Genomic DNA, 27023 nt, shown 5'->3' with positions numbered 1-27023 from the left:
GGTACACATTGCTGCTACTAAACATAGGTGGTGGAGGGAGTGGATGTTTGTAGATGTGGTGCCTATCAAGTGGGCTACTTTGTCCTGGATTGTGTCAAGCTTCTTGAGTGTTATTGGAGCTGCACCCATCCACGCATGTGGGAAGTATTCCATCACACTTCTGACATGCCTCGTCGATGGTGGATAGGCTTTGGGAAGTCAGAAGGTGAGTTACTTGCTGCAGTATTCCTAGCTTCTGACCTGCTCTTGGAGCCATTGTGTTTATGTGGCGAGTCCAGTTGAGTTTCTGGTCAATGGTAACACCAAGGATGCTGACAGTGGGGGATTCATTGATGGTAACACTATTGAATGTCAAGGGGCAGTGGTTAGAGTGTCTCTTATTGGTGATGGTCATTGCCTCGCATTTGTGTGGCATGAATGTTACTTACCACTTGTCAGGCCCAAGCCTGGATATTGTCCAGATTTTGTTGCATTTGAACATGGACTGTTTCAGTATCTGAGGAGTGGCAAATGGTGTTGAACATTGTGCAATCATCGGCAAACATCCCCACTTCTGACCTTATGACGGAGGGAAGGTCATTGATGAAGCAGCTGAAGATGGTTGGGCCAAGGATACAACCCTGAGGGACTCCTGCAGAGATGTTCTGGAACTGAGATGACTGACCCTTCATAACCACAACCATCTTCCTATGTACCAGGTATGACTCCAGCGGAGAGTTTTCCCCCTGATACCCATTGATTCCAGTTCATGCTAGGGCTCCTTGATGCTCCTGAATGGTCTTGGCAATGTTGGGTGGATGCACAGAGCTCTTGGTCAGTCCAGAAACAGTGGGAGGTGATGTGGCAACAAATATAAATTCCAGTATTAAGGCACAAATAGAGAGAAGATATTAAAAAGAAAGACAATGAAGGAGGTGAACCAAGATAGGTCAGTGAGCACAGGGATGATGTGTGAGGGGGACTCGATGTGGTCTCAGATGCAGAGAGAAGGGTTTCAGATGAATGGGCACATGGAGGGTGGAAAATAGGCTGCCAGCACAGAGAGCATTTGACTAGTCAATTCTGAAGGCAACTACAGGGTGAATGAGGGTAGTAGCAGCAGGTAAACTGGAGCAGGAAAGAGATTGGTGATGTTATTGAGGTGAAATGATGCGATCTTAGTGATAGAGCGGATATTGGGTTGGAAGCTGAATTCAGGATGAAATAGGATGCCAAAATTGCTAATAGCCTGGTTCAGCCTCAGGTAGTAGTTGCTGAGTGGACAGAGACATTCAGAGCCCTTTGTTATTTTTAAGCTAAATTATTATCTTGCCCTCTTTATTGATCTCTCATTCTCCTGACTTAGACTCCGCTCTCCATAAGTCCATCTTCTCCAAAACTCAATTGCTTGTGTCTTGCGTCAAACTAAGTTCTGTTCATTCATAAGCCCATACTTTATTAACCTTCATTGAATATTTATTCAATGCTGAGTTCAGGGAGTTACTAAAGATGCTTAAAAGCAGTGAGAACTTTCACTAATGCAGATTAGATGCAAGAATTGGTGTCCAAAAATTGGATCCAAGTCACACACCATTCTGATGTAGAAATATGTTGATGTTCCTTTACTGTTGCTGGATTAAAATCCTGGATCATCTTCCCCCATTGCACTATGTGTGTACCTACATCACATGGACTGCGGTAGTTCAGGAAGGCAGTTCAACATCACCATCTCAAAGACAATTAGGGATGAGCAAAAAATGCTGGTCTTGTTACACTAACATCCCATGAACTAGTTTTTTTAAAAAAGCATTGCACCCATTATATGCCCCAGAAACAGGAGGAATGCATAATATTTTCCACCCCAGTATGAGCAAATTCATTCAGCTAAATGTGGTTCTTGTCATGAACCAGGATCAGGCTCACCATATGAAATGAGCTCCATACCGCTATTGTAGATGCTTAAAGATGACACATTGAAGATAGAGACAGGAAAGAATAACAGTTCCCCAAGCTTCAAAACATTTATTTGGATAAGTTATAACAGTAAAGAAGGAAATTATTTGACCTATTAAGACTATGTCCGCTTTCAGTAGTGCAAACCTGTCCCATTCCCCCGATCTAGCCTCTATCCTCATGGCAGTTTCTCCCTATTTACTCCGTCCAGCCCCTTCATTATTTTGAATATCTCTATTAAATCTTCTCTTAACCTTCTCCTCTCCAAGGATAACAGTCCCAAACTCTCCAATCCATCTTTATAATTGACGTTTATCATCCCTGGAACCATTTTTGTAAAACTCTTCTGCACTCTCTTTCTAAAATGTGGCACCCAGAACTGTACACAATACTCCAGCTGAGGTTTAACTATTGTCCTATACAAGTTCAGCATAATCTCTTTGCTCTTGTCCTCTCAGCCCCTATTAGTAAAGCTGAAAGGAAACACGATGCTTTATTAACTGCTCTCTCCACCTATCCTGCCACCTTTAATGACCCATGCACATATACATCCAAGTCCCTCTGCTCCTGCACATCCTTTATATAGTTGTACCCCTTGTCTTATATTGCCTTTCCATGTTCCTCCTACCTAATGAATCATCTCACATTTCTCTGCATTGAACTTCATTTGCCATCTATCTGCCCACTCCACCAACTTGTCTATGTCCTTTTAAAGTTCTCTTTGACATCACCCATAAATTCCTTAGTTAGCTACAGATTGTGCATCCTTATGGTAGTCTTTCTTTGGGTGTGTAATTTTGTGGATGTAAAAGGAAAGGGTTCTCAATATAGGATAAATGAACATTTTTCCACCATGGACATCCAATGGCAGCATTGATGATTCTGAAGTTAGAAACAGCGTAGGCAGCAGTAGAGTTTAACTAAAAAACGATTCCAATTTGCACTTGCAAAGTGGCCAAAGCAAGCTGAAAAATAAATTCTACGAAAGCACATTTTTGCTACAATCATGCTTTATTGACTTTTAGAGAAAGCAAGGATCTTAGGTAGATAAAAATACAGAATCTTGTGTGAAACGTACATATGTGCAAATATAATCCGTGAGTCAACATACCAAAAAATGTAATACAGAAAGTAATGCTATCCAGTGCATGGTTAAGGCCCTGGAAATAGAATAAAAGATTTGCAAGCTTACTAGATACTGACTGTTTGTGATCAAAATTGCATTGTGCACCATTAAGAGTGTTTATTCTTCTAACGTTTCAATAAACATATTTTTCTCTTTTTAAATTCTGTAACACTACATTCTGCACTCTCTCGTTTCCTTCTCTATGAATGGTATGTTTTGTCTGTATAGCGTACAAGAAACAATACTTTTCACTGTATGTTAATACATGTGACAATAATAAATCAAATCAAATAAATCAAATCAAAATTCCTTCATTAAAATAAGCAGAGAAAAAATTACACAATCTAATGTATTGTTACTCATATCACACAATGCAATTTCAATTTATTCTTTTTACATATTGGCTGTTTGGTAATTATAATCAAAATTAGAGACAAAAGCAAAGCATATTATTTCAATTTTACACCCACATCCACTTTATTCTGAAGTTGTTTAACAGAGGATAATTATGCCCCAATTCAATACTTGTTAAACTTTGCAGTCATTACTTCCCAGGTGAATGGAGCAGCGCTCCGAAAGCTCGTGCTGCTAAATAAACCTGTTGGAGTTTAACCTGGTGTTGTGAGACTTCTTACTGTGCCCACCCCAGTCCAGTGCCGGCATCTCCACATCATTTAATAATGAAGCATAAAAAGAAATGTGAATTGCTGTCTTTAAGCTTACAAACAAAACACACTCAGAAAGACGTAAGTGTTCGTTTACGTTTGTACAAACAAATAGACCATTTTTATGGCACTGTTGAATGTAAATTTATTTAAAAGCTAGATATTTTAGAATGATTTTCTTTTTTGTCCTGTTACCCTTGAGCAAGACTTTGTTCACATGTGGATAAAGTGGAAGTCTCTGATATGCCACTATGAGACATAACCCATTTGCCCATATTAAAAATGTTGTTACCAAGCTGGTGAATTCAGAAGAAAAATACAGTTAAAAATAAAACCCATGCACTTATTAGAATTTCAATTATGTTTGATGAAACTCATATACTTTAAGAATGCCTGGAACGTACACAATTTATTAATCCCCATCAGCTCAAAAATGTGTGAGGAATGCTGTTTGATTGTTCCTGTTCAAAATAGAGTATAAGAGAAACATTTTTACAAGTAGACTTTGAGGGGAGATGGCATGGTGTGAGCAAAGGAATTTGGATTGGACATTGCTGTGAGAAGGTTTTGGCAGAGGTTAAAAAGTAGATTTTATGTGTAAATCTCCATTAGGAAAGGAGGTTTACAGAGAGAAAAGATTGATATGGATAGCGATGTAAGTAATTAAGGAATAAGGGCAAACAAAATCTTAAAGTATAAAGTTACAAATCAGGTCACAGGATACATGGAAAGAAATTGCATTTCTGTTTATGTATTCACAACAAATCATGATCCGAAAATATGATAAGTGAGTAAGAATATAAAATACCCTAAATTAATACTTTTCTATGTTAATAGAGTAAACTACATGGGCATCCAACCTGTAAGTGGCAAGATTGGAGAAGAAGAGGACATGGTAAAAGAAATAGAAATTGCACAAAGGGTGTGACCCAGACACAGCTGGGCTCAAAAGAAGTAACAGAAAAAAAACAAATCTGTCACACCTTAGATGTGTCCAGGATGTAAAAATTACAATTTTGTTCAGTTGAATTATGCCACCCATTGATTTGATATCGGGTAGAACATTATTTTTACTATCAGGTCACCAGTGTGGAGTTTTGGCTCATCAGTGAGTATACCTCTTAAGATACGTCGCTAGCAATGTTAACAGCATTCAGCTTAGAGAAAGAGATGGCCACATGAAATAATATTAAGCCCAACAGAATTAGGAACTGGAGTCCTTTCCTATTTTCTGTACTTTTTATTGTAATTTATTAAAGGTAGGTAGGAGTGTTTTCACCATAAATATCACACGTATGCAGTCAAAGCAAATCCTTTTTTACAGATAGATTTTAAAACAGAATCAGAAAACTGAACTTCTTAACTTACAAACAAACCCCTTTCTTCAACTGTACTGTTGGTAACAGCTTTAAATAAGAGTGTTGATGAGTCAAATCAGAGGAAAAGCTTTGTACATGTGTACTTAAATTTACATTGTTTGGAAATAACTAACTGGATATTTTGCTCATCTTTCCATACATATATGAATGCACTACACAATCAGTGTGAGTTCAGGTGTATAATTGTGAGCACAAAATACTTTACTGGTGATGCTGTCATGTCAAAAACAAATTTACATCCACACAAAATGTGTAGTACACTGTACCATTTAATGTGACCAACACAATAGACAAATGTAAAAATTACAATTGAAAGATATATTTTGGATGCAGTTAAATTGCACATTACCAAAAAGAGTTTCAATGTCTACTAAATAAAACTGCCAAGAAAACTAATACCATTACGCATTGTTAATAAAGAATGAATACCATGAGCTTTTATGGGGTGAGCAACTACCAATATTAATTCAGTCAGCGCATTAAATACAAGCAGTCATTAACATGGTTGATAAGTTTGTCTACTTTAAGCAACGGTTTCCCAATTGCATTAAGGTAGCAGGAACTGCTATTTATTGAAATCTGCTTGGCCTGAAGGACTTTACTTGATCATAATCATTCATTTTGTATACACCACGACTACACTATAATCTGAGATACTCCAAGACAAACAACTGCAATATTTTATTAAGGTTATCAATTGCTATTGGATCCAGATTGTTCTCATTATCCTCCATGCTGTGCCACACTTGAGGGAATGGTGTAGGTATGAGGTGCAGAATGGGAACACCTATGGAACATAAAACAGTGAAAATTACTTGATGTGGAGTTGGTTCTTTCCTTTCAATGCACACAGTGAGCCAGAATTTGCTGTCAAAATAATAGTAAGGCTCTAAGAGTCTGGTTACTTGATCAAGAATATAAAATTCTTGAGAGGCTTCCCTCACATGCTAACATGACCTCACAATCACAGGTAGAAAATCAAATGTCTTGTGCCACTCCATGGAAATGATTATCTTCTCTCGAGCAATGTCAAAGAGTGACATTTAAGTAGAAATCAGATCATGAAGATAATGAGCTCAGGTATTTTAAATGCTGCGAGACAGGCCACAAAGCAAACCACTGCTGGGTACTATAGCAATCATGTATTACAATCCAAGAGGCCATGGGAGTTGGTAACATATCCGATGGCCAGCTATAGTGGTCATTGGACTAATAATTCGGAGACCCAGACTCATACTCTGAGGTCATGGGTCAAATCCCACCATGGCAGCAAGTGGGATTAAAATTCAATTCATTAATAGAAAGAATGTGGAATTGGAAGCTATTTTCAGTAATGTTGACCGTGAAACTATCATCGATTGTCATAAAAACCTATTTGTTTCACAAATGTCCTTTTGAGAATAAAATCTGTTGTCCTTACTTAGCCTGGTCTACATGTGATTGCAGACCCACATCAATGTGGTTGACTCTTAGCTGACCTTTGAACTGGCCGAACAAGCTATTCCATTCAAGGGCACTTAGGAATGGGGAACAAATGCTGGTCTTGCTAGCGATACCCGCATTCCATCCCTGGAAAGATTTTTTTTTAAACTATGTGAAACACTCCATTGCTATTTTAGTTTCTAGTTAGCAGCCTCTGAATAAACTGTTTATTTCACCATTTTATCCTCATTTAAAATCAGTTAACAATTTCTTTTTAAAAAACCACAAATATCATCCCAATAAACCAACAAATTTGTTGCAAATAACATTGGTGGCTTTGGTTTTACATTTTCCTGTTGTAAATAATTTTAAATAAAAGACAGGAAAGAAAAGGATTAAAACACACTCCGTAGAAATGGGTTGCAATAAATGCACCTATATGTACAATGTCGATATTAGAAAAATAGGAAGCAATTGGAAAGTATTATAAGACCTTACAGCATTTGACCCATGCTTGTGCTGGCTCTTAGAGTGAGTTAACCATTTATTTCAACTCTGCTACTCTATATGGAAAAAATGTAGAGGATAAAAACAAGGAAGCAATGCTTAGTACAAATAGATCTATGATTTTGTTACACATAACACGGGAAGAAAAATTGTCACTGCAACATGATACGACATACCTCTTTGCAAAAATGGTTTATGATCATCATCAATATGTCCGGCTTGCATTTTGGTCCAGAAATATTTTACTTCGTTGGGATGGTTATTCAGTAAACCCAGGCGATGCAGGCGACGTTCTGTTGGACAACATTAAGAAAGTTCTGATGAAAGATTATCGACCTGAAATGTCAACACTGTTTCTCTCCACAGATCGTCGGTGTGGAGTTTGCACATTCTCCCCGTGTCAGCGTGGGTTTCCTCAGGGTACTACGATTTCCTCTCCCCGCCAATATGTGCGGGTTATGTGCATTGGCCATGCTAAATTCTCCTTTAGTGTCCCAGAATGCGAGGGTTAGAGAGATTAGTGGGGTAAATATGTGGGGTTATGGGGATAGGGCCTAGGTGAATTGTTGTCGGTGCAGACTCGATGGGCCAAATGGCCTCCTTCTGCACTGTAGGGATTCTATGATTCTATCATTCTATGCTGCCTGATCTTCTGAATTTTTGCCACATTTTCTGTTTTTATTAAGAAAGTTGCTTTGGTTGCATTTTATAGATAACTTAATGTGTTTTTAGTGATTGTTGGTAGTAGATTGAAGCAGAATAAAGCAGTAATGACAGCACAGATATATATGTGCTGTTTTCTTGGTACTTTCGTTGATTCTGTATGAGGTGGCATGCAATTTAGGTGGCATGCACCCTGTTTGAAATTCAATGGCCAGCCATTTGTGCACTGGAAAATTCTTGATAAAATCCTGAGGATAAGGTAATTCCTTTAAGATAATTGAAAAAGGCGAGAATTATTTGTTTTCCATATCCAAGTTGTTCTGACCTGGAATGGGATGCCTGAGAGTGTTGTGGAAGCAGATTCAACAGCAGCTACTTGCAAATATGTATTGCCTTCATTAACCTTGTAAAACATTCCAAGGTGCTTCACAAGAACATTATCAAACAACATTTGACACTGGGCTACATAAGGATATATTAGGTTGATGGCCAAAAGCTTTGTTAAAAAGGTTGATTTTAAAGGAGTGTTTCAAAAAGAAGAAAGAAAAGTAGAATTTGAAGGAGTTTAGGTAGGGAACTTCAGACCGTAGCACCTTTGTGACTGAAAGCATGGCTACCAATGGCAGGAGTGATTAAAACTGGTAATGGTTAAAAAGCCATAATTAGAGGAATGCAGATATTTTGGAGGTTGTAAAGATGTTACAGAGATGGGCAAGGGAGAAACCATTGATGGATTTGAAAAAATTTAAAATTGAGGCATCTCTTAAATGGAAGCCAAAGAAGGCCAGTGAACACAGGGATGGATGTGTGACTGGGACTTAGTATGGCCTAGGGAAACAGGCAGCAGAGTTTCGGATGACCTCAGGTTTATGGATGGTAGAGCACGGGAGTTAGTCAAGTTTAGAGTAACAAAGACCTGGATGAGGGTTTCAGCAGCTAAAGCAGTGACAGAATTGGTCGGGGGATTGACAATTAGAGAAGGAAATTTAGAAGAAAAAAAATACAAGGCAGGAAACAAACTTGCAACATGTAATAGCCACCAAATATATAACAATCTACATAACTAATATTTCTGTTCATTTTTATTACCTATTAGCTGTAGTCTTTTATGCCATCGAGCTGTATTTGGAAAATAACTTGGAAATCTTGGATCTGGTCCACCAATCAAATCCAATAACACAAATAGGTCCTATGAGGAAATACGCAATTTGTCAAATTGCATTAGCAAATCAATAGGTTAATTCCATCTCCCACAATGGTGAAGTCATGTCTTCAACAGTCTAAGTTTCTTGCATTGACTTGTCTATCAGGAAACATATAATTATATAAAATATTTTTGTCATTTTGTGCACACTTGTTCATATCCTTTTCCCTTTTATTGGCTGTCAACATTCCATATATATGGTTGATTTTGCATTTGGGAGTGGGAAACAAGAGTCAGGACTGTTTAGGTCCCAAACTCACATGTTAAAAGAAACAGACACTCTTTGGGATTTTCAGTACAGTGACCCTTTAATTGACATGGAGACAAGTTCCCTGCTCAATAAAGGGTGGCAGTTGGTCTTTCAAAGCTGAAGGACCAATTCAAGGCCTTCCACATTGAGAGGAGCAGCAGGTTGTGGGAGAGGGTAAATAATTGACAGGGTACTTCATAATGGAGGTGCCCCCTCACCAACTTTTTCATAAGTGTAAGTACAAAATTGTTCCTGCAGCCATGCCAGCTTTGTGTGGGAGAATGGTGAATATTTCTAGTGTAGGGCTGCCTACAGCTGTTCATACACCGAGGTACACTGCACCTCCCCCACCCCCACTCCGTCAGCCTGTCACCCCAGGCAGTTAAGTTGTCCCCATCAAGTTGGAAAATCATACATGGACTGGAAAATCCCAGTCAACCTTTCTTTACTATAGCAAATAAGGTTTCACATTGCCATTAACCCACAGAAAAAATAAATGTATTAAACATTTATGAACACTACTTTCATCTACAATTGAGAAAAGCTGCCCTATTATTCAATTTTTATTGGTGTACATCTTGACGATTGTTAAAATGACAACATTTCTTGTACTTTTTTCCTGTCCTGTAGGTGGTCTGTACTTACAATTCCATGAAGCTGGTTGGTATCAGTGGAACCAGGTGGATGTGCCTCCCTCTCCATCTTCTGTGCCAAATGCCGAGAGCCATACAATGAGTCAATATCGGACCAAAATTGAAATGCTTCCTCTCCATCAAAGAATATTAGCTGCAGGGTAAGATCTGGTCTGTCACTATTATCCTAATTAAAAGAGAAATCATTTAAATGTAAGCCTGTGGAAATTTACCCAAGCTAAAAATGGAATCTCTTGAGGATATGAATAAGTGATGTTTCTGCTGTACATTTTCAAACATTGAAACTCAATGAAATATTGAAACATAGAAAATACACGCAGGTTACAGTCAGGAAAAATAACACCAATTTGGGCTAGTCTCAAAGTCATAATACTTTGGATTTACTGTTATAGATGCTATTTTAAATGAACGTATGTATATGAATCACTATTTTCATGATTTTCCAATTTAAACTCTGGAAAGTAGGACCAATAAATAAACTGCTATTGGGTGAGTTTCCTAGGAGAAGTCCTTTTTCCCCCAATTGTTTTGACACGGTATGACGATGATACATTTGCACTGGCCTTGGCATTACAAATGAACATGTGAACTCGGAACAAGAGTAGGCCTCTCAGCCCTTCAAGCCTGACCGCCAGTCAATAAGATCGTGGTTAATCTGACAATAAACTCCTGCCTACCACCCCCCCCCCCCCACCCACCTCCCTCCCCACCCCGTAACCTTTCACCTCCTTGTTTAACAAGAATCTACCTACCACGCCTTGAAAACCTTCAAAGACTCTGCTTTCACTGATTTTGAGGAAGGGAGTTCCAAAGACTCACTCTCCTCTGGGAGAAAAAAATATATTTTTCTCTGTCCTGGATGGGCGAAACCTTATTTTTAAACAGTGATCCCTAGTTCTAGATACTCCTGCAAGAAGAAACATTGGCCAGAATTCTCGGCCAGTCATGCAGATGAAATTCTCTGGTCCCGCCGGCAGCGCACCCCTTCCCATGGTTTCCCGGTGGTGTGGGGTGACCTCAATGGGAAATGCCATTAACAGCAGAGTGTGGGAGATCCTACTCGGAACTCCCACGGAAAAAAACAGCGTGAATTACTCCAGTTTTCTCGCAAATTCAACACTTCAAATTTATTTGGGAGAATTCCACCCAATTTACCTGCAGGTGGTTCCACTTAAGCTTTAAAAAAATTATTGGAGATAGATATTGCTGGAAAGGCCAACATTTATTGTCATTAACAGGGATATGACTTTTCTGTTTTTTACTGAGTTTCCGTTTCTTTGTTCTTGCAGTGTGCAATAAACTCATCAATTGCGTTCATGGTCAGTAAAAATATCTCATAATAGACATATTTGTTCACAATTTGTGTAAGTTAGCTGAGAAAGGAAGATGATTTAATGTATTGTGTATGGACAGTACATTAGACGCAAGTGATTATACAAACATTTGGTCAGTTTGAAGAGTTTTGTTTTAACTTTGTGTTCATTTTTTTCCAGTAAGTGGTAATGCTATACATACATATTATATGATTAATCTTGGGGTTATATTTGTCATCAGAAGTGCCAGGTTCTTCGAATGCGAGTAAAATAATGCACCTGCAAGTCCTATTTCAAAGCAAATATCTAAAAAGTCTTCACGCTGTGGGAGGAGTGGTCCCCCTCCAAGACCAGCTCACTTAGCTCCCTTGCAGAGCTCACCTATTTTCAAGTGTGTTTTCCTTTGATCCAGTCACATCCCTGCATTAAGGAGGTGGCGGTAATCATTCCTTGAACTGCTGCAGTCCATGCAGCGAAGGTACTCACACACAGCTGGCAGGAAGGGATTTCCTGCATTCAGCAGCATTGTGGTAGTGGCAATCCAGAGGTCCAGGCAAATGCTCTGGAAACATGGGTTCATATTCCCACAACAGAAGCTAGTGGAATTTGAATTCAATTAATAAATTCTGGAATTATAAAGCTAATCATCATTAATGATGACTGTGAATCTATCATCAGTTGTTGTAAAAACCCATCAGGTTCAGTCATGACCTTGAGAGTAGGAAATCTTCTGGCCTACATGTGACTGCAGACTCACAGCAATGTGGTTCACTCTTAACTGAAAATCCTAGCAAGCCAAGGACAATTAGAGATGGCAACAAATGTTGACCTTGTCAGTGGCGCCCGCATTCTAAGAAAGGAGAAAAAATAATTGACAATGAAGGAAAGTCCATATATGGCTAAGTTAGGATGGCACATGTCCTGCAGTTGACTTTGAATATAATGGTGCTCACAAGCACCCTTCTAGGTCATGGAGATCACAGGTTTTATAAGTGCTGCTGAAGACCCTTGCTGACTTGTGATACATCATGTACATAGTCCACAATGCAGCCACAGTATGCTAGTTATGGAGGGAGATTTTTTTTTGTTTGCAGAGATTGCCAGTCAAGCAAATTCCTTTGTTCTGGTTGGTGTTGAGCTTCTTGATGTTGTTACAGTGAAATCTATCCAGGGAAATGCGTAGTATTCCATTACATTTCTAACTTGTGCCTTCTAGGTGGTGGGCACAGTAAGAAGTCTCTCAACACCAGGCTAAAGTCCAACAGGTTTATTTGGTTAAACAGGTCCAACAGGTTATTTTGGAGCATTGCTCCGAAAGCTTGTGATCCCAAATAAACCTACTGGACTTTAACCTGGTCTTGTGAGACTTCTTATTGTGCCCACCCCAGTCTAACGCCGGCATCTCCACATCATTCTAGTTGGTGGATCAAGACTTCATTCAGTCAGGAGGTGAGCTACAAACTGCAGAATATTCAGCTTGTAGTGTTCTGATAGCTCAGCATGTATGTGGTTGTTCCAGTTGAGTGTTTGGACAATGGTAACCCCCATGATGTCGATGGCGGGCAATTCAGTAATGATAATGCTCTCTTGTTAGAGGTAGTTATTACCATATTGTACTTTATCATCCCAAGTCTGAAATGTGTCCAGATCTTGCTGCGGGCATATTGTGAAGCAAATGTTAATTTTGTGAAAAACAAGATCCCATAATTACAGTGGGAAAAATAATCAGATAAGCTATTTTAGAGGTGTTGGTTGAAGGATTACTGTTGGTGGTGTAGCAAGAGAACTCAATTTCAAATAGATTAATGGGATCATCTACATTGTTTTGAGCAGAGAAAGTGGACCATGGTATAAGATAGCAACTCCAGCAGTGCAGCACTGAAAGATCAGCCAAAATTAATTTCCGAAAAACCCAAAAGGGACTACAATCTCTGAGAGTCACAAATGGTACCACTGAGCCATACAGATTCTACAATGCCCTTATCTTTGCAGATTTGTCCAAAGATATCCCTCATAAAGTAAATCAATTAATCATGTTCCGGTTTTAGTTTAGTTACTTAGATTTGTTTATCAAATATTTGTTACTGTATAGTTCCTGCAAGGGATTCATATCTCGCTAAAGTTACAGCATATACCTTTATGACTGATGACACTGTGGTAATGTGCCCCTTTAAGGGGCAAGCTCACGGAGGGTGACATGACCCATTTGGCCAATCAGGCCGGAGCACAAAGTCCTGAAGCTGACAACGGGTTTTCCATGCAGTTAGAGTTCTGGAGTCACAGGGTGCAATCTTACTGGCCATTCACGTCACGCTCCCGCTGCAGCGAAGTCAGAGAATTTGGTGCCCAGCCAAATCGCCGTTCACTGCAGCGGGATGGGGAAGTCCCACCGGCATGAACAGTGGTAACATTCCGGCCATGGAGTTTAGTAGCCTTTATATCACTCTCTGTACATAATTACTTACTATAATAAACCGTTAATTTGTTACTCTACTTGGTAGTCGCCTATCTTTGCATGATACTACAGATACATTTTTATAGATAAGGATATTTTTTATTTATAATATGGGCACTAATATACTCATTCATAATCCTGTCTTTGCAGGCCATGATGTAATGCAAATGCCACAAAGGCACATCTGGGGAGCACCACAGAGGAGCAAATCCATTTGAAATCCCCCCTTCCTCAGTATCAGCAGCAAGGTCTTCTACAACGTGTGTCAGACTTCACGGGTGGAACCTTACAACGGCAATGGAGGTCTCAGTTGCCAGCTGGAGAGCTGACAGAACCCCCACATTGCCTCTGATGAGGAAGATCCATCACACCTTGTGCCACTCACTCACTTGACAAGCCAGCAGCGGGCTTTCCCCTCGGATCAAGGACCCTGGGGCAGAGGTTTTGCCTGGTAAAGCTCTTTGTGTCCACTGGGAAGATGGTGACAGTTGCCAGAACTACACCCACCAAGATCTTGGATAGATGAGGGACCAAGGCAAAGGTGAGTACTGATGAGAGTTGGGGGTACAGGTTGCAAGGGAGGAATAGTGAGGGGGATTATCAGGAAGGACAGGGGATTGCTTTCAGTGGCTCCCCCCTTTCCAATGCCAGGTTCCTTGATCAGGCACTGAATACGACTGTTCCACTGGATTTCCTCCTGCCCATTCCCCGGGAATCCACAAGTAAACATGAAGGGCAAGTCCCCCGCCTGCCACTGAGTTGCTACCAAGGTGATGAGATGAGGCCCTTAAGAGGGCATTGGCAGCAGGACAGGAAAGTAGTCCTCCTGCCACAGATTTATTTGGATGGAGGTGGGAAGGTGGCAAAGTTCCCAACCACCATCTACTCTCCCAATTAAAGGTCCCCATCAAACTCATCACAGAGGAGAGTACAAGTTTCTGCCAAGCAGTACCAGAGTAAAGTCTGACGTGTCACTATATCATGCTTCATGTGAACATCTGCCACCAGATACTTTGTTAGAATGTAGAAAAAAATGTTAATTATTTTGATTTAAACAGGACAAAATTAACATTGTCTTAAAATGTTAAAGTACAACATACATTAATGTTTAAATTGACATTTTAAAAATCTCTTGATACAAGTGGCTTGATGCAAATGTAAAATGTTAAGTAACCAAGAATTTTCTGTAGTATTTTACCAGGTTAATTATTTACAATGCATATGCTATAATGTACCATATAGTAAGGAGTACCTTCATCTGAAGTAACAGATTGTCCAGTGCACGAGCTAGTTCCAACATCATAGCACACGGTACAGCAGAATCAGTGGCACCCACGTATACTCTACTATACCACCACTCGTTGTAGTATTTTGAGTCGTAGTGACAAGCCAGCACCAGCCTTCGTTTAGCTGAGGGATCCAGTGTACTGATGATATTTGAAAATGTGACTGTTCCATAGGGTATTGCATCTTGGAAAGTGTCCTCTTCAGTTACCCAGCCAGCCTGGAGTTCAGCTAAACGACTTATGATGTGCTATGGAGAAAAACAAATTTAACAAGGGTCAACTCTTACATTGGCTAAAAAAGTAGCAGTTTAAAAGGAATTTTAATCTGGGATTTCTATTGACTTTCTTTCTTAATGGAAACACTCAGCAAGATAGTGAATGTCCAGGGCAACCAATCGGACTGGTTCATTCCATCAGACATGAATTCTTGTGTTTGGCACTATCACAGTACCAACCTGAGGCAAGGCCTGATAATAAAATTGAAAGTGTGGAGGGGATTTTTGACCCCTTTTCATGCCTGTGTCAGCTACCCTTTGCTACTCATAGTGGCATTTTCAGTGACTCAAGAAAACATCACCTGCTCTCACTTCAATTCATAGTCTGGGAGACTTTTTTATATTGTTCTTGAGATGTGGACATTACCTGGCTTGGCTAGCATTTATTTCTCACTTCAAAAGGTGGTAACAAGCCACCTTCTAAAACTTCTACAGTCCATTTGATGCAGGTATACCAATGGTGCTGTTAAGAAGAGGTTTTGAGGATTTTGAGCCAGCAACAGTGAGGGAATGGCAAAATATTTCCAAGTCAGAATGGTGTGTGGCTTGGAGGAAACTTGCTGATGATGGTGTTCCTATGCATCTGCTGCCCTGTGCCTTTAGGCTTTAGAGGTCACAAGCTTGGAAGGTGCTGTCAAAGGATCCTTGGTGAGTTGCTGCAGTGCATCTTCAACCCAGATGGACTTCAACCCAGATAAATGCGTCGTGGTCCATTTTGGTAGGTCAAATGGGATGAAGGAGTACAATATAAAGGGAAAGACTCTTAGTACTGTAGAGGATCAGAAGGACCTTGGGGTCCGGGTCCATAGGACTCTAAAATCGGCCCCGCAGGTGGAGGAGGTGGTTAAGAAGGCGTATGGTGTGCTGGCCTTTATCAATCGTGGGATTGAGTTTAGGAGTCCGGGGATAATGATGCAGCTATATAAGACCCTCGTCAGACCCCACTTGGAGTACTGTGCTCAGTTCTGGTCGCCTCACTATAGGAAGGATGTGGAAAAGATTGAAAGGGTGCAGAGGAGATTTACAAGGATGTTGCCTGGATTGAGTGGCATGCCTTATGAGGATAGGCTGAGGGAGCTCGGTCTTTTCTCCTTGGAGAGACGAAGGATGAGAAGAGACCTAATAGAGGTGTATAAGATGTTGAGAGGCATAGATCGGGTGGACTCTCAGAGGCTTTTCCCCAGGGTGGAAATGTCTGCTATGAGAGGACACAGGTTTAAGGTGCTGGGGGGTAGGTACAGGGGAGATGTTAGGGGTAAGTTTTTCACACAGTAGGTGGTGGGCAAGTGGAATCGGCTGCCGTCAGTGGTGGTGGAGGCGAACTCAATAGGGTCTTTTAAGAGACTCCTGGATGAGTACATGGAGCTTAATAAGATGGAGGGTTATAGGTAGGTCTAGAAGGTAGGGATGTGTTCGGCACAACTTGTGGGCCGAAGGGCCTGTTTGTGCTGTAGTTTTTCTATGTTTCTATGTTTCTATCTTATATATGTTACACATTGCTGTCACTGTGTGTCAATGGTGGAGTGAGTGAATGTTTACGGTAGTGGATGTGGTGCTGTTCAAATGGGTTGCTTTGTCCTGAATGGTGTAGATCTTTTTAGTGATATTACACCCATATTCTTCCAGGCAAATGGAATATTCATCAAACTCCTGACTTGTACCTTGAAGGTGTGAACAGCCTTTGAGGAGACACAAGGTGAGTTACTCACCATAGAGTTCCCACCCAATCATCTACTCTTGCAGTCAGTGTTTATTTTGGCAGGTTTGGTGAAGTTGTGATCAATTGTAAATTCCAGGATTTGATTCTGGGGGTTTCAATGATGGTAAAGATATTGAATGTCATGGGGAGATGCTTAGATTCTCTCTTGTTGTAAATAGTCATTGCCTGGCACTTATGTGGCACATCTGTAACTTGCCACTTATCAGCCGAAATCTAAATATTGTGCAGGTCTTGCTGCATATGGATATGGACTGCTTCAGAACCTGAGGAGGTGCGAATGGCCCTGAACATTGTCCATTATTAATGAACGTCCCCAATTCTGACCTTGTGATGGAAGGAAGGTCATTGATGAAGGAGCTGAAGATTGTTGAGCCTAGAAAACTATACAGGAACTCCTGCAGTGATGGTCTGGGACTGAGATGATTGGCCTCCAATAACCACTACCATCTTGCTTTATGTTAGGTTTGGTTCCATGAATCCAAAATAGAAGGATTAAAGTCTTTGTAAAGGAGAATGGCATACTTTAAAATATCACACAAAGTAAACTTATTTTTAATTAATATTATTTTGATAACATTTTTAGTAATTGTAGTGGCACACTTCTAACCCTTCCATCACATCAGTTGGACTAACTGGCATAATGCTGGAAGTATTGCTTCTGTTACTACTGCATGCCAATTGGAAAACAGAGTAAAATTGAACAAGAACCTCCAGTTCGCCCAAGCTGCCCAGTATGAAAATGTTGCTCAAGGAGACCAACAGGGAAAAACATTTATTATTTGAATTGCATTATCAGTGATTTTCCCCAACTATTCCAGTTAGAACATACATTACTCCACAGAGCAATCTGATTTAAATTGTGCTGTATTTACATATCCAAATTGAGCCTTCCTATTGTCTGAATGAAATGTATAGAAATAATTTCACCATGTTGAGATATTGATCAACTAACAGACTGTAAGTTCACTCGCGCATTTGTAACTATGATCTTATCCTATCCTGCCTATTGCAGCACCAGTGCATGGAGTTTATTGGGACAAGGGAAACATAGGAACAGGAGAAGGTCATTCAACTCCTTCAATCTACTCCACCATTCAAGTAGATAATGGCTGATCTGTAAATTAACCAAATTTTCCCACCTTAACTCCATTCCTTTGGTATCCTTATCAAAAAATAATATCAATTTCAGTCCTAAAAAGACCAATTGTTGCAGCTCTTTTTGAGGGTGTGAGCTCCAGATTTCAATTACTCTTTCTGTGAAAAAGTGCTTCTTGATTTCTCTTCCAATGGCCTGGCTCTAAGTTGATGATTATTCCCTCATTCTTGATTGCCCCACCAGAGGAAATAGTTTAACATAAACATTTCAAATTAGATCACCTTTCAACGTTCCATGGTCAAGGGAACTTGAAACAAGCAAAACTGAGCTTCCAAGATAGATGAAAATTTAACGGATTATCTGTACTCACCTGGCGTACAGCAACATTCCCAATAGAGCCTGGATATCTCTCCCGAAGCATTGGTCTCAAATCATTATACCACATCATAGAAATGTTGGTCATTGATGTAACGTTCCGGGTGTCGGTTGCAGTGAGGTACTTGGGCTTGTGGAGAAGCTGGTGATTTAACGACATTGAGAGAATAAGGAAGTTAAAGATGTACAGCATCCTCACCAGTTTATAGCCTTTAACAGGAATGTCAGGACTATTAACATTTCAAATATATTTTAAAAATTGCCAAGAATCTGTGTGTAAGCAGTTAGCATTGGCAGTCGCTAAAATGTCTCTTAAAGTAACTGCCAAATAGCAAGTTCTGCTAAAATTATCAGTTGAATATTGTGGTGAACCATCGTTGGTTCACCACTGGGGTTGTTATTGTATTACTGTTGGGCTAGGGTGTTGTTGTTATGGGGGTTGTACTATGTTGTTGGGATAGGGTGTTTACCTGTCCTAAGTGTTATCATGGCACACTCCAGTGGGGTCCCGCCTCCGGTGGCAGGGTATAAGACCCCCTGCTCCGGCAGGACCCCTTCAGTCTGAACGGGTGAATTTGTGTTAGTAGTTTCATTGTTAATGTATTAAAGCCTTCAGTTCTAAAGCCTTGTTTCCGGGTGCTCATTGAGGTGCATCAATTTAATACATTAACTGAGAATATGGAACAGATCCTAAAACCGGATCGTCTGACACTGGACCCACGTGCGGTCGGTGCAGCTAACACGTTCGAACATTGGTGGAAGTGCTTCGAGGACTACCTGGCAGCCTCGGTAGCTATCACTACAGACAGTGATAGACTCCAGGTCCTCCACGCAAGGGTAAGCGACACGATTTACCTAGCCATTCGTGCAGCTTCCACTTACCAGGGTGCCGTCGAGCTCCTAAAGAATAGGTACATTACGCCACCCAACGAGATTCACGCTCGTTATCTCCTCGCTACACGACGTCGGCAGTCGGGCGAGACCATAGAAGACTACGCCAATGAACTCCTGCAGCTTGCCAGGGGTTGTGACTGTAAGGATGTCTCCGCCGAGCAGTACATGCAAGACCTCGCCCGAGACGCGTTCGTAGCAGGGGTAGGGTCCTCGTACATCAGACTTAAATTATTAGAAAAGGGGAAACTCAACTTGACCCAGGCAATGGGGATGGCCGTGAGGTTGGAGGCGGCGTCGAAGAGCTTGGCGCTGTACCCCGAGGACCACGTGCAGTCAACGTGGTTGGAGCAAGCTCTGCTCCCTCCTCGCCCCGCGAACCCGCGCTCCCAGATCGATTCGACGACGGCGGCAGCTCCAGGTGGCCAGCGATGCTATTTTTGCGGTGGGGCCAAGCATCCACGGCAACAGTGTCCGGCAAGAACGGCAATCTGCAGCCAGTGCGGTAAAAAAGGCCACTACGGCAAAGTCTGCAGGTCCAAACCTAAAAACGGCAGTGCAGCTTGTAACCCTCCAGAACGGAGACCATCTCTTTCGGCGCTGCAGTACCCACGAGGTCCGACCACGTGCGATCTCAGGACGGCGCCATCGTGGCAGACAGAGGAGGAGGAAGACCACCAGGAGTCGCTGCGCTTGGAGCCCTCGGCCACATGCGATTCATGGGGGCGGCCATCATGGTCCACGACGACTAGGAGCGACCAGCAGGGGTCCTCAGCATCCACATCGGCAGCATGCAGCAGCGACCAGCAGGGGTCCTCAGCATCCACATCGGCAGCATGCAGCAGCGACCAGCAGGGGTCCTCAGCATCCACATCGGCAGCATGCAGTGACACCCAGGGGCCAACGGTGGCGTCGATCTCTCTGGATCAGACCAGGCATTACAGACTGGAACATTCCATGATGGAGGTAAAGGTTAGTGGCAGAACTGTAAATTGTCTGTTTGACAGTGGGAGCACCGAAAGTTTCATACACCCTGAAACTGCTAAAAGGTGTGGACTCCGGGTTCTCCCTGCCAAACAGACAATTTCCATGGCATCACAGTCCCGGTCTGTACCGATCCAAGGACAATGTATGGTAACTCTTGAGGTACAGGGCACAGTTTACGAGCAATACAGGCTCCTTGTGCTACCTCACCTTTGCGCGCCAATTCTCCTCGGACTAAACTTTATGGCCCACATGAGGAGTGTGATCCTACAGTACGGTGGGCCACTCCCTTCACTGGCAGTAGGGAACCAGCCGCAGCCTCCAAATTGCCCAAAGCGCCCCGCGTGCAATCTATCCACCCTGAAGATCACGACACCATCCCTTTTTAAAAATCTGGTACCTGGCTGCAAGCCCATCGCTACTAAAAGTAGGCGTTACAGCGCTGAGGACCGGATCTTTATTAGATCTGAGGTTCAGCGGCTCCTCAAGGAAGGGATCATACAGGCCAGTGCTAGTCCGTGGAGAGCGCAGGTCGTGGTAGTCAAAAGCGGGAACAAACCTCGGATGGTCATCGACTATAGTCAGACCATTAATAGATACACGCAGCTGGATGCGTATCCTCTCCCGCGCATTTCTGATATGGTCAATCAGATTGCGCAGTACCGAGTGTTTTCTACCATAGACCTTAAGTCCGCCTACCATCAACTCCCCATCCGCCCAGAGGACCGACAATATACGGCTTTTGAGGCGGATGGTCGTCTATACCAATTCCTCAGGGTTCCATTTGGTGTCACCAATGGGGTCTCGGTCTTCCAGCGTGCTATGGACCGAATGGTGGACCAGAACGGGTTGCGGGCTACCTTCCCGTACCTGGATAACGTCACCATCTGCGGCCATGACCAGCAGGACCACGACACGAATCTCCAACACTTTCTACGCACTGCATCTCGCCTGAATCTGACCTATAACAGGGAGAAGTGCGTATTCCGTACGCATAGGTTAGCCATCCTCGGATACGTGGTGGAAAACGGGGTCATTGGCCCTGATCCAGACCGTATGCGCCCACTCACTGAACTTCCCTTGCCCGCTAGCACGAAAGCACTGAGGAGATGCCTCGGGTTCTTTTCGTATTATGCACAGTGGGTCCCCAACTACGCGGACAAAGCTCGTCCGCTCATTAAGTCCACGACCTTCCCACTTACGCCGGAGGCCCAATTGGCCTTCAAGGTTTTGAAAAGCGACATCTCGAAAGCCACGATGCACGCGGTGGATGAATCCATCCCTTTCCAGGTGGAGAGTGATGCATCGGACTTCGCCCTAGCCGCCACACTAAACCAGGCAGGCAGGCCCGTCGCGTTTTTTTCCCGCACCCTTCAAGGCCCAGAGATTCGGCACTCAGCGGTGGAAAAGGAGGCTCAGGCCATTGTGGAGGCAGTCAGACACTGGCGCCATTACCTGGCAGGTAAGCGGTTCACCCTGATCACGGATCAACGATCCGTGGCGTTTATGTTCAGTAACACGCAGAGGGGCAAGATCAAGAACGATAAGATCTTGCGGTGGAGAATTGAGCTCTCCACCTATAATTACGATATTATGTATCGTCCAGGGAAGCTCAATGAGCCCTCGGATGCCCTCTCGCGCGGAACATGCGCCATCATGCAGGAGGACCGCTTGAAGGCTCTCCACAATGATCTGTGTCATCCTGGAGTCACCAGACTCTACCACTTCATAAAAGCCCGCAACCTACCCTACTCGGTGGAGGAGGTCAGGTCAGTTACTAGAAGTTGTCGGATTTGCGCAGAATGCAAACCACACTTTTATCGACCAGACCGGGCACATTTGGTCAAGGCCACTCGCCCTTTTGAGAGGCTGAGTGTAGATTTTAAGGGCCCCCTTCCCTCAACGGATCGGAATGTCTATTTTCTTAACATAATAGACGAATTTTCCCGGTTTCCGTTTGTTTTCCCCTGTGCGGACACGTCGACTGCCACCGTCATCAAGGCATTCAGTGAGCTTTTTACCCTGTTCGGGTACCCCTGCTATATTCATAGCGACAGGGGCTCGTCGTTCATGAGCAACGACTTGAGGCAATTCCTGCTCTCATTCGGGATTGCCTCTAGTAGAACCACGAGCTACAACCCTAGGGGTAACGGACAGGTGGAAAGGGAGAATGCTACAGTCTGGAAGGCTGTCCTACTGGCACTGAAATCCAAGGGCCTTCCAGTCTCCCGGTGGCAGGAGGTCCTTCCAACTGCGCTCCATTCTATCCGCTCCCTCCTGTGTACGGCAACCAATGCTACTCCCCACGAGAGGATGTTCTCATTCCCTCGGAAGTCGTCCTCGGGGACCTCATTGCCAGCCTGGTTGACGTACCCAGGACCCGTCCTTCTGCGGCGCCATGTGAGGGCTCGCAAGTCCGACCCCTTGGTCGAACCGGTCCAACTCCTCCACGCCAACCCTCAGTATGCCTATGTGGCATATCCTGACGGGCGAGAGGACACTGTCTCCATTAGAGACCTGGCGCCCGCAGGGGACGTAGCAACTCCTGTCGCTCCTATTCCCCCAGTCACAGATCCACTACTCCTCATTACTTCCCCAGACGTGGCGCGGTCAGCACCGGGACCAGTGCATAACACTTTTACTCCCATGTACAGCTTGCCTGAGACTCGGAGATCGGCGCCACCATCATCACCACCACCACCACCACCAAACGTTCCAGGATCCCCTACACCATCGCCTCATCGGGGCCGGCCGGCCCGGGAGTCTTTGAGGGGACAGCCAGATGTTGTTTTGAGAGAGCCACCGCAAGCACCTGCTCCGGTTTCGCAACCGGTGTTGAGAAGATCGCAGCGTCGGTGTGGTCCTCCAGACCGTCTGGATTTGTGAATCCTGTTATTTTTTTTGTCATTGTCTGTTTTCATCCACCCCGCCACCTTTGGTTCCTAAAGGAGGGGTGAATGTGGTGAACCATCGTTGGTTCACCACTGGGGTTGTTATTGTATTACTGTTGGGCTAGGGTGTTGTTGTTATGGGGGTTGTACTATGTTGTTGGGATAGGGTGTTTACCTGTCCTAAGTGTTATCATGGCACACTCCAGTGGGGTCCCGCCTCCGGTGGCAGGGTATAAGACCCCCTGCTCCGGCAGGACCCCTTCAGTCTGAACGGGTGAATTTGTGTTAGTAGTTTCATTGTTAATGTATTAAAGCCTTCAGTTCTAAAGCCTTGTTTCCGGGTGCTCATTGAGGTGCATCAAATATAAAGACAGAATACTGCACAAAGCCACACTCTGCATATTACTATAGGAAAATCAACCCAATTATTGTCAGGAGGGCAGTTGTTTTGCCAAAGTGACTTGAGACAATTATAAGTACTACTTCATGACATAAAGTACAGTATCAGCAAGGGAGTAACAAGCTTGATATTTAATTTTGGTTTATTCTTATATTATCATAAACCAAAAGTTCCGTTTAATCTCCTCTACAAGAACTGGTTATTTTATGACTTCTTCACACTTTTGACAATTCTGCCACACCCAATTTTGGAAGTACTGCTGTAATGTAAAGAAAATGAAGTGAACAGAAAATTACTTCAAAAAAAGTTGTTTAACTCCAGAGGCAGTAATGCTACTGGTGACAAATGTAAATTGCTGGCAACAATATAGGCTGGCTAAGCTGACAATCCCCTTATCACATGGCCATATGTGAATGACAGCAAGTGCCTTCAAACTCTAGGCCTACAAACGAGCTTCCTAAGATTGAGGGGAAGATTTTTCAGCCAGAAAATGAAACTCGCAGTCACATTTGAAATAAACTGTGTGTAACTGGTGCAGGGTAATTCACTGCATGATGTAAACACAGTAAGAAGTCTCACAACACCAGGTTAAAGTCTAACAGGTTTATTTGGTAGCTCAAGCCACTAGCTTTCAGAACGCTGCCCCTTCATCAGGTGAGTGGGAGTTGTGTTCACAAACAGGGCATATAAAGACACAAACTCAATTTACAAAATAATGGTTGGAATGTGAGTCTTTACAGGTAATCAAGCCTTAAAGGTACAGACAACGTGTGGTGAACCATCGTTGGTTCCCACTGGATAGTACTGAGCCAGGGTCTGGCCAGTACTACAAGTTTGTACATATGTTGCTGTTGGGTTAGGGATGGGTTGTGCTACTTGTTGCTGTTGGGGTTAGGGTGGGGTTGTTACACCTTTGTATTGTAGTGTTGTGGTACATCCCAGTCGGGCTCCGCCTCCTGGGAGAGGTATAAAGGTCTCTGCTCTGGCTGGGACCCCTCAGTCTGGGATCGTGTATATAATTGTTAGCTGCTTTATTACAGCAAATAAAAGCCTTTATTTCCTGAGCATCAAGCCTCGTGTATGATAACGCGCATCACAACGTGAGTGGAGAGAGGGTTAAGCACAGGTTAAAGAGATGTGTATTGTCTCCAGTCAAGACAGTTAGTGAGATTGATGTAAACAGGCCAGATTTCAGTGCCCCCAGTGTATTACACAATAGCTTCAAGCAAAGAGACTCCACAATATAAAGGGAATTAGCTTAATCATAGCCTTGGTTAGAACATTATTATTGGTTAGAGCAAAAACCAACAGAGAGAACCCACTAATGGCTGTTGGAAATAGTATCTTGATGATCCCAGCAGGATATAATTGCTGATGCTGACATCCATTTAATATAAATGATTCACATTGGCATGTGATAAGGCTGTTTTGTTTCTGATAATGAGTGCCTGCATAGGGTGGAATATTACACAGAAGCATCACACAATAGAGACAACCTCTTCAGGAAGTCATGAAGGAACTTGTTACTGAATTTCCCCTGTTTATCTGCTTGTACAGTTAATGCCTTTCTTTGTTTTAATTGTTGAATATTATAGAAATACTTTTTATTTCACTTTTCCTTTCTGATCTATTTTCTCTTTCTTAATCCAATCTTTTTTTTCCTCTTTATTTTATTTCTCTACCTAATTTTACGGTGAATTTATCCATTATAAAGTATACTCCCTTATCTGTGCTTGCTGCCAATGTCACAATTCTTCAATTTGGTTGGTTAAAGAAATAAATAGTTGTTTTGCAATTCCAGATGCTCTGTTTCCCTAGCTGCAATGATATCAGCTCCCACTTTTAGACTTGTAAACAAAAATTTTAAAAAATGATACATGCAAGGGCAAGTCTAACAAATGGCAGTTACTGTTTGTGACGCCTTGATACAGCAAATTATGGACCAATGTTCTCCACATTCAAAACAAGTCAATGTAACAATCGTGATGGCTCAGATATGTAGAAACATTTTTTTTATCATAGCAGCACAATTGGATTTAATGATAAAATATGCTAGCCATGCAACCTTAAGAATAGAGCAAAATATGGACCTTACTGAGAAATGTGGCATCTTTGGAAATCATCCAGTCCAAAGACGTGCGGGTTAGGTTGATTGGCTATTCTAAACTGCCCCTTAGCGTCAGGGGATTAGAGGGTAAATATGTGGGGTTAAGGGAATAGGGCCTAGGTGGGATTGTGGTTGGTGCAGACTTGATGGGCCGAATGGCCTCCTTCTGCACTGTAGGAATTCTATGACTCTGATTCCAATCCAATGCAAAAAGCACAATTGCCCCTGGAATGTAGTAATATAATTTGCATCACTAATTTTGTTATTTCAATCCCTATATTCATTATGAATCTCACAAATGTAAATTATTTGTAAACATCCCCAAAAAAGCATGATCCGAATATGTTTGCTTCTGCCTCCAGTTTACCAGAAGTTTAATAGCTTTGCACAGCTTGCTGCAGACAGATGAGGATATTATTAATATTTAAAGGTTGTGATTCAATTACATCAGTAAAACCCTAATGCCATTTCTAATCAGTATTAGGTAAGTAGGACACAATCCCAGACCTACCAGTGAAACCTAACAGAATCGTGGCCATTAGTGGCTGAGGTAAATTTGAATCTTGAATTATTTTATATTTCCTTATAAGACAGGAAAAGCAGGAATGGTCCTCCAGACCACTCAGAGCAAGCTTAGTCCTCCCTTATCCAGGCCTTTCCTCTCCCTCCCCTCGGCACTCTCCTTGTGCTGCACACTTTTATCCCTGACAGCTGCTGCTTCTTATCACCACCGTCTTGCTCCCATCTACTCACCAAGTCATGATCCCCTCTGGTTCAAGTGGGAATCCCTGCTGCAACATGAGGCCAGAGTTTAAAATGTCCAGAGTTTCATGTCTGCTTTAGCCCCGCAGTCACAATCATAGCCCAAGTTAAAATTGGGTGTTTTACACTAGCTTTGATCTTGTGTATAATGCCAGATTGCTGAAGTAAAGAAGACAGGATAATTGGGTTTTAGTCAAAATCTTCCCCCTTCCCTTTCCTTTCTAAAACATGGTGATGATTATTTTAGTGAAGTTATGCCTTGTGACCTTCCAATGAAAGGCCCCAGGGAGACAGAATGTTCAGCTTAAAACTCCTCTGCTTTTCTCCATTTTAAAATTTAAAACCACAATCTCTGTCTACACATTTGCACCACAATGAGACCTCAGTCTCTAGTCTAAAAACCTACCTTTTCTTCTGTCCATGGTACCTTATATTGTTCTTGCCCCTGGGTTTGGCAGAGGATTGTTGTCAAACGAAAAAACACCAGAAAAAGAGAATAAATCAAGCTCTTGTTGCTAGCCATCTCTGGCTGTTGTAAAAAGCACACACTTTTGTCTTGCTCTCTCTCCCTCTCTCTCGTCACAGACTAATGTGCAATCTTGTGAGGCTAATCAGAGCCCACAGTGCACTTATAAGCCTTTTTTTATTTACGTCATTCCAGATTTCC

At 42.4% G+C, this 27023-nt stretch overlaps 1 protein-coding gene across 1 annotated transcript; it reads right to left on the bottom strand.

The window, feature by feature from the left end:
• Nucleotides 1-2924: 2924 nt before the first annotated feature.
• Nucleotides 2925-27023, bottom strand: qpct (glutaminyl-peptide cyclotransferase). The gene is made up of 7 exons (XM_078229592.1): nt 26763-27023; nt 18317-18463; nt 14822-15103; nt 9794-9967; nt 8784-8883; nt 7208-7324; nt 2925-5889 (listed from the first exon to the last, which is right to left on the bottom strand). The coding sequence occupies exons 1-7, from the start codon at nt 26877-26879 to the stop codon at nt 5744-5746; spliced, it is 1083 nt and encodes a 360-aa protein (XP_078085718.1). The 5' UTR covers nt 26880-27023; the 3' UTR covers nt 2925-5743.

This window comes from Mustelus asterias, chromosome 15 (genome assembly GCF_964213995.1).
Source record: "Mustelus asterias chromosome 15, sMusAst1.hap1.1, whole genome shotgun sequence".
Classification (NCBI taxonomy): domain Eukaryota; kingdom Metazoa; phylum Chordata; class Chondrichthyes; order Carcharhiniformes; family Triakidae; genus Mustelus; species Mustelus asterias.
The sequence above is the reverse complement of the archived record's forward strand: the minus strand, read 5'-3'. Positions and strand labels throughout refer to the sequence as shown.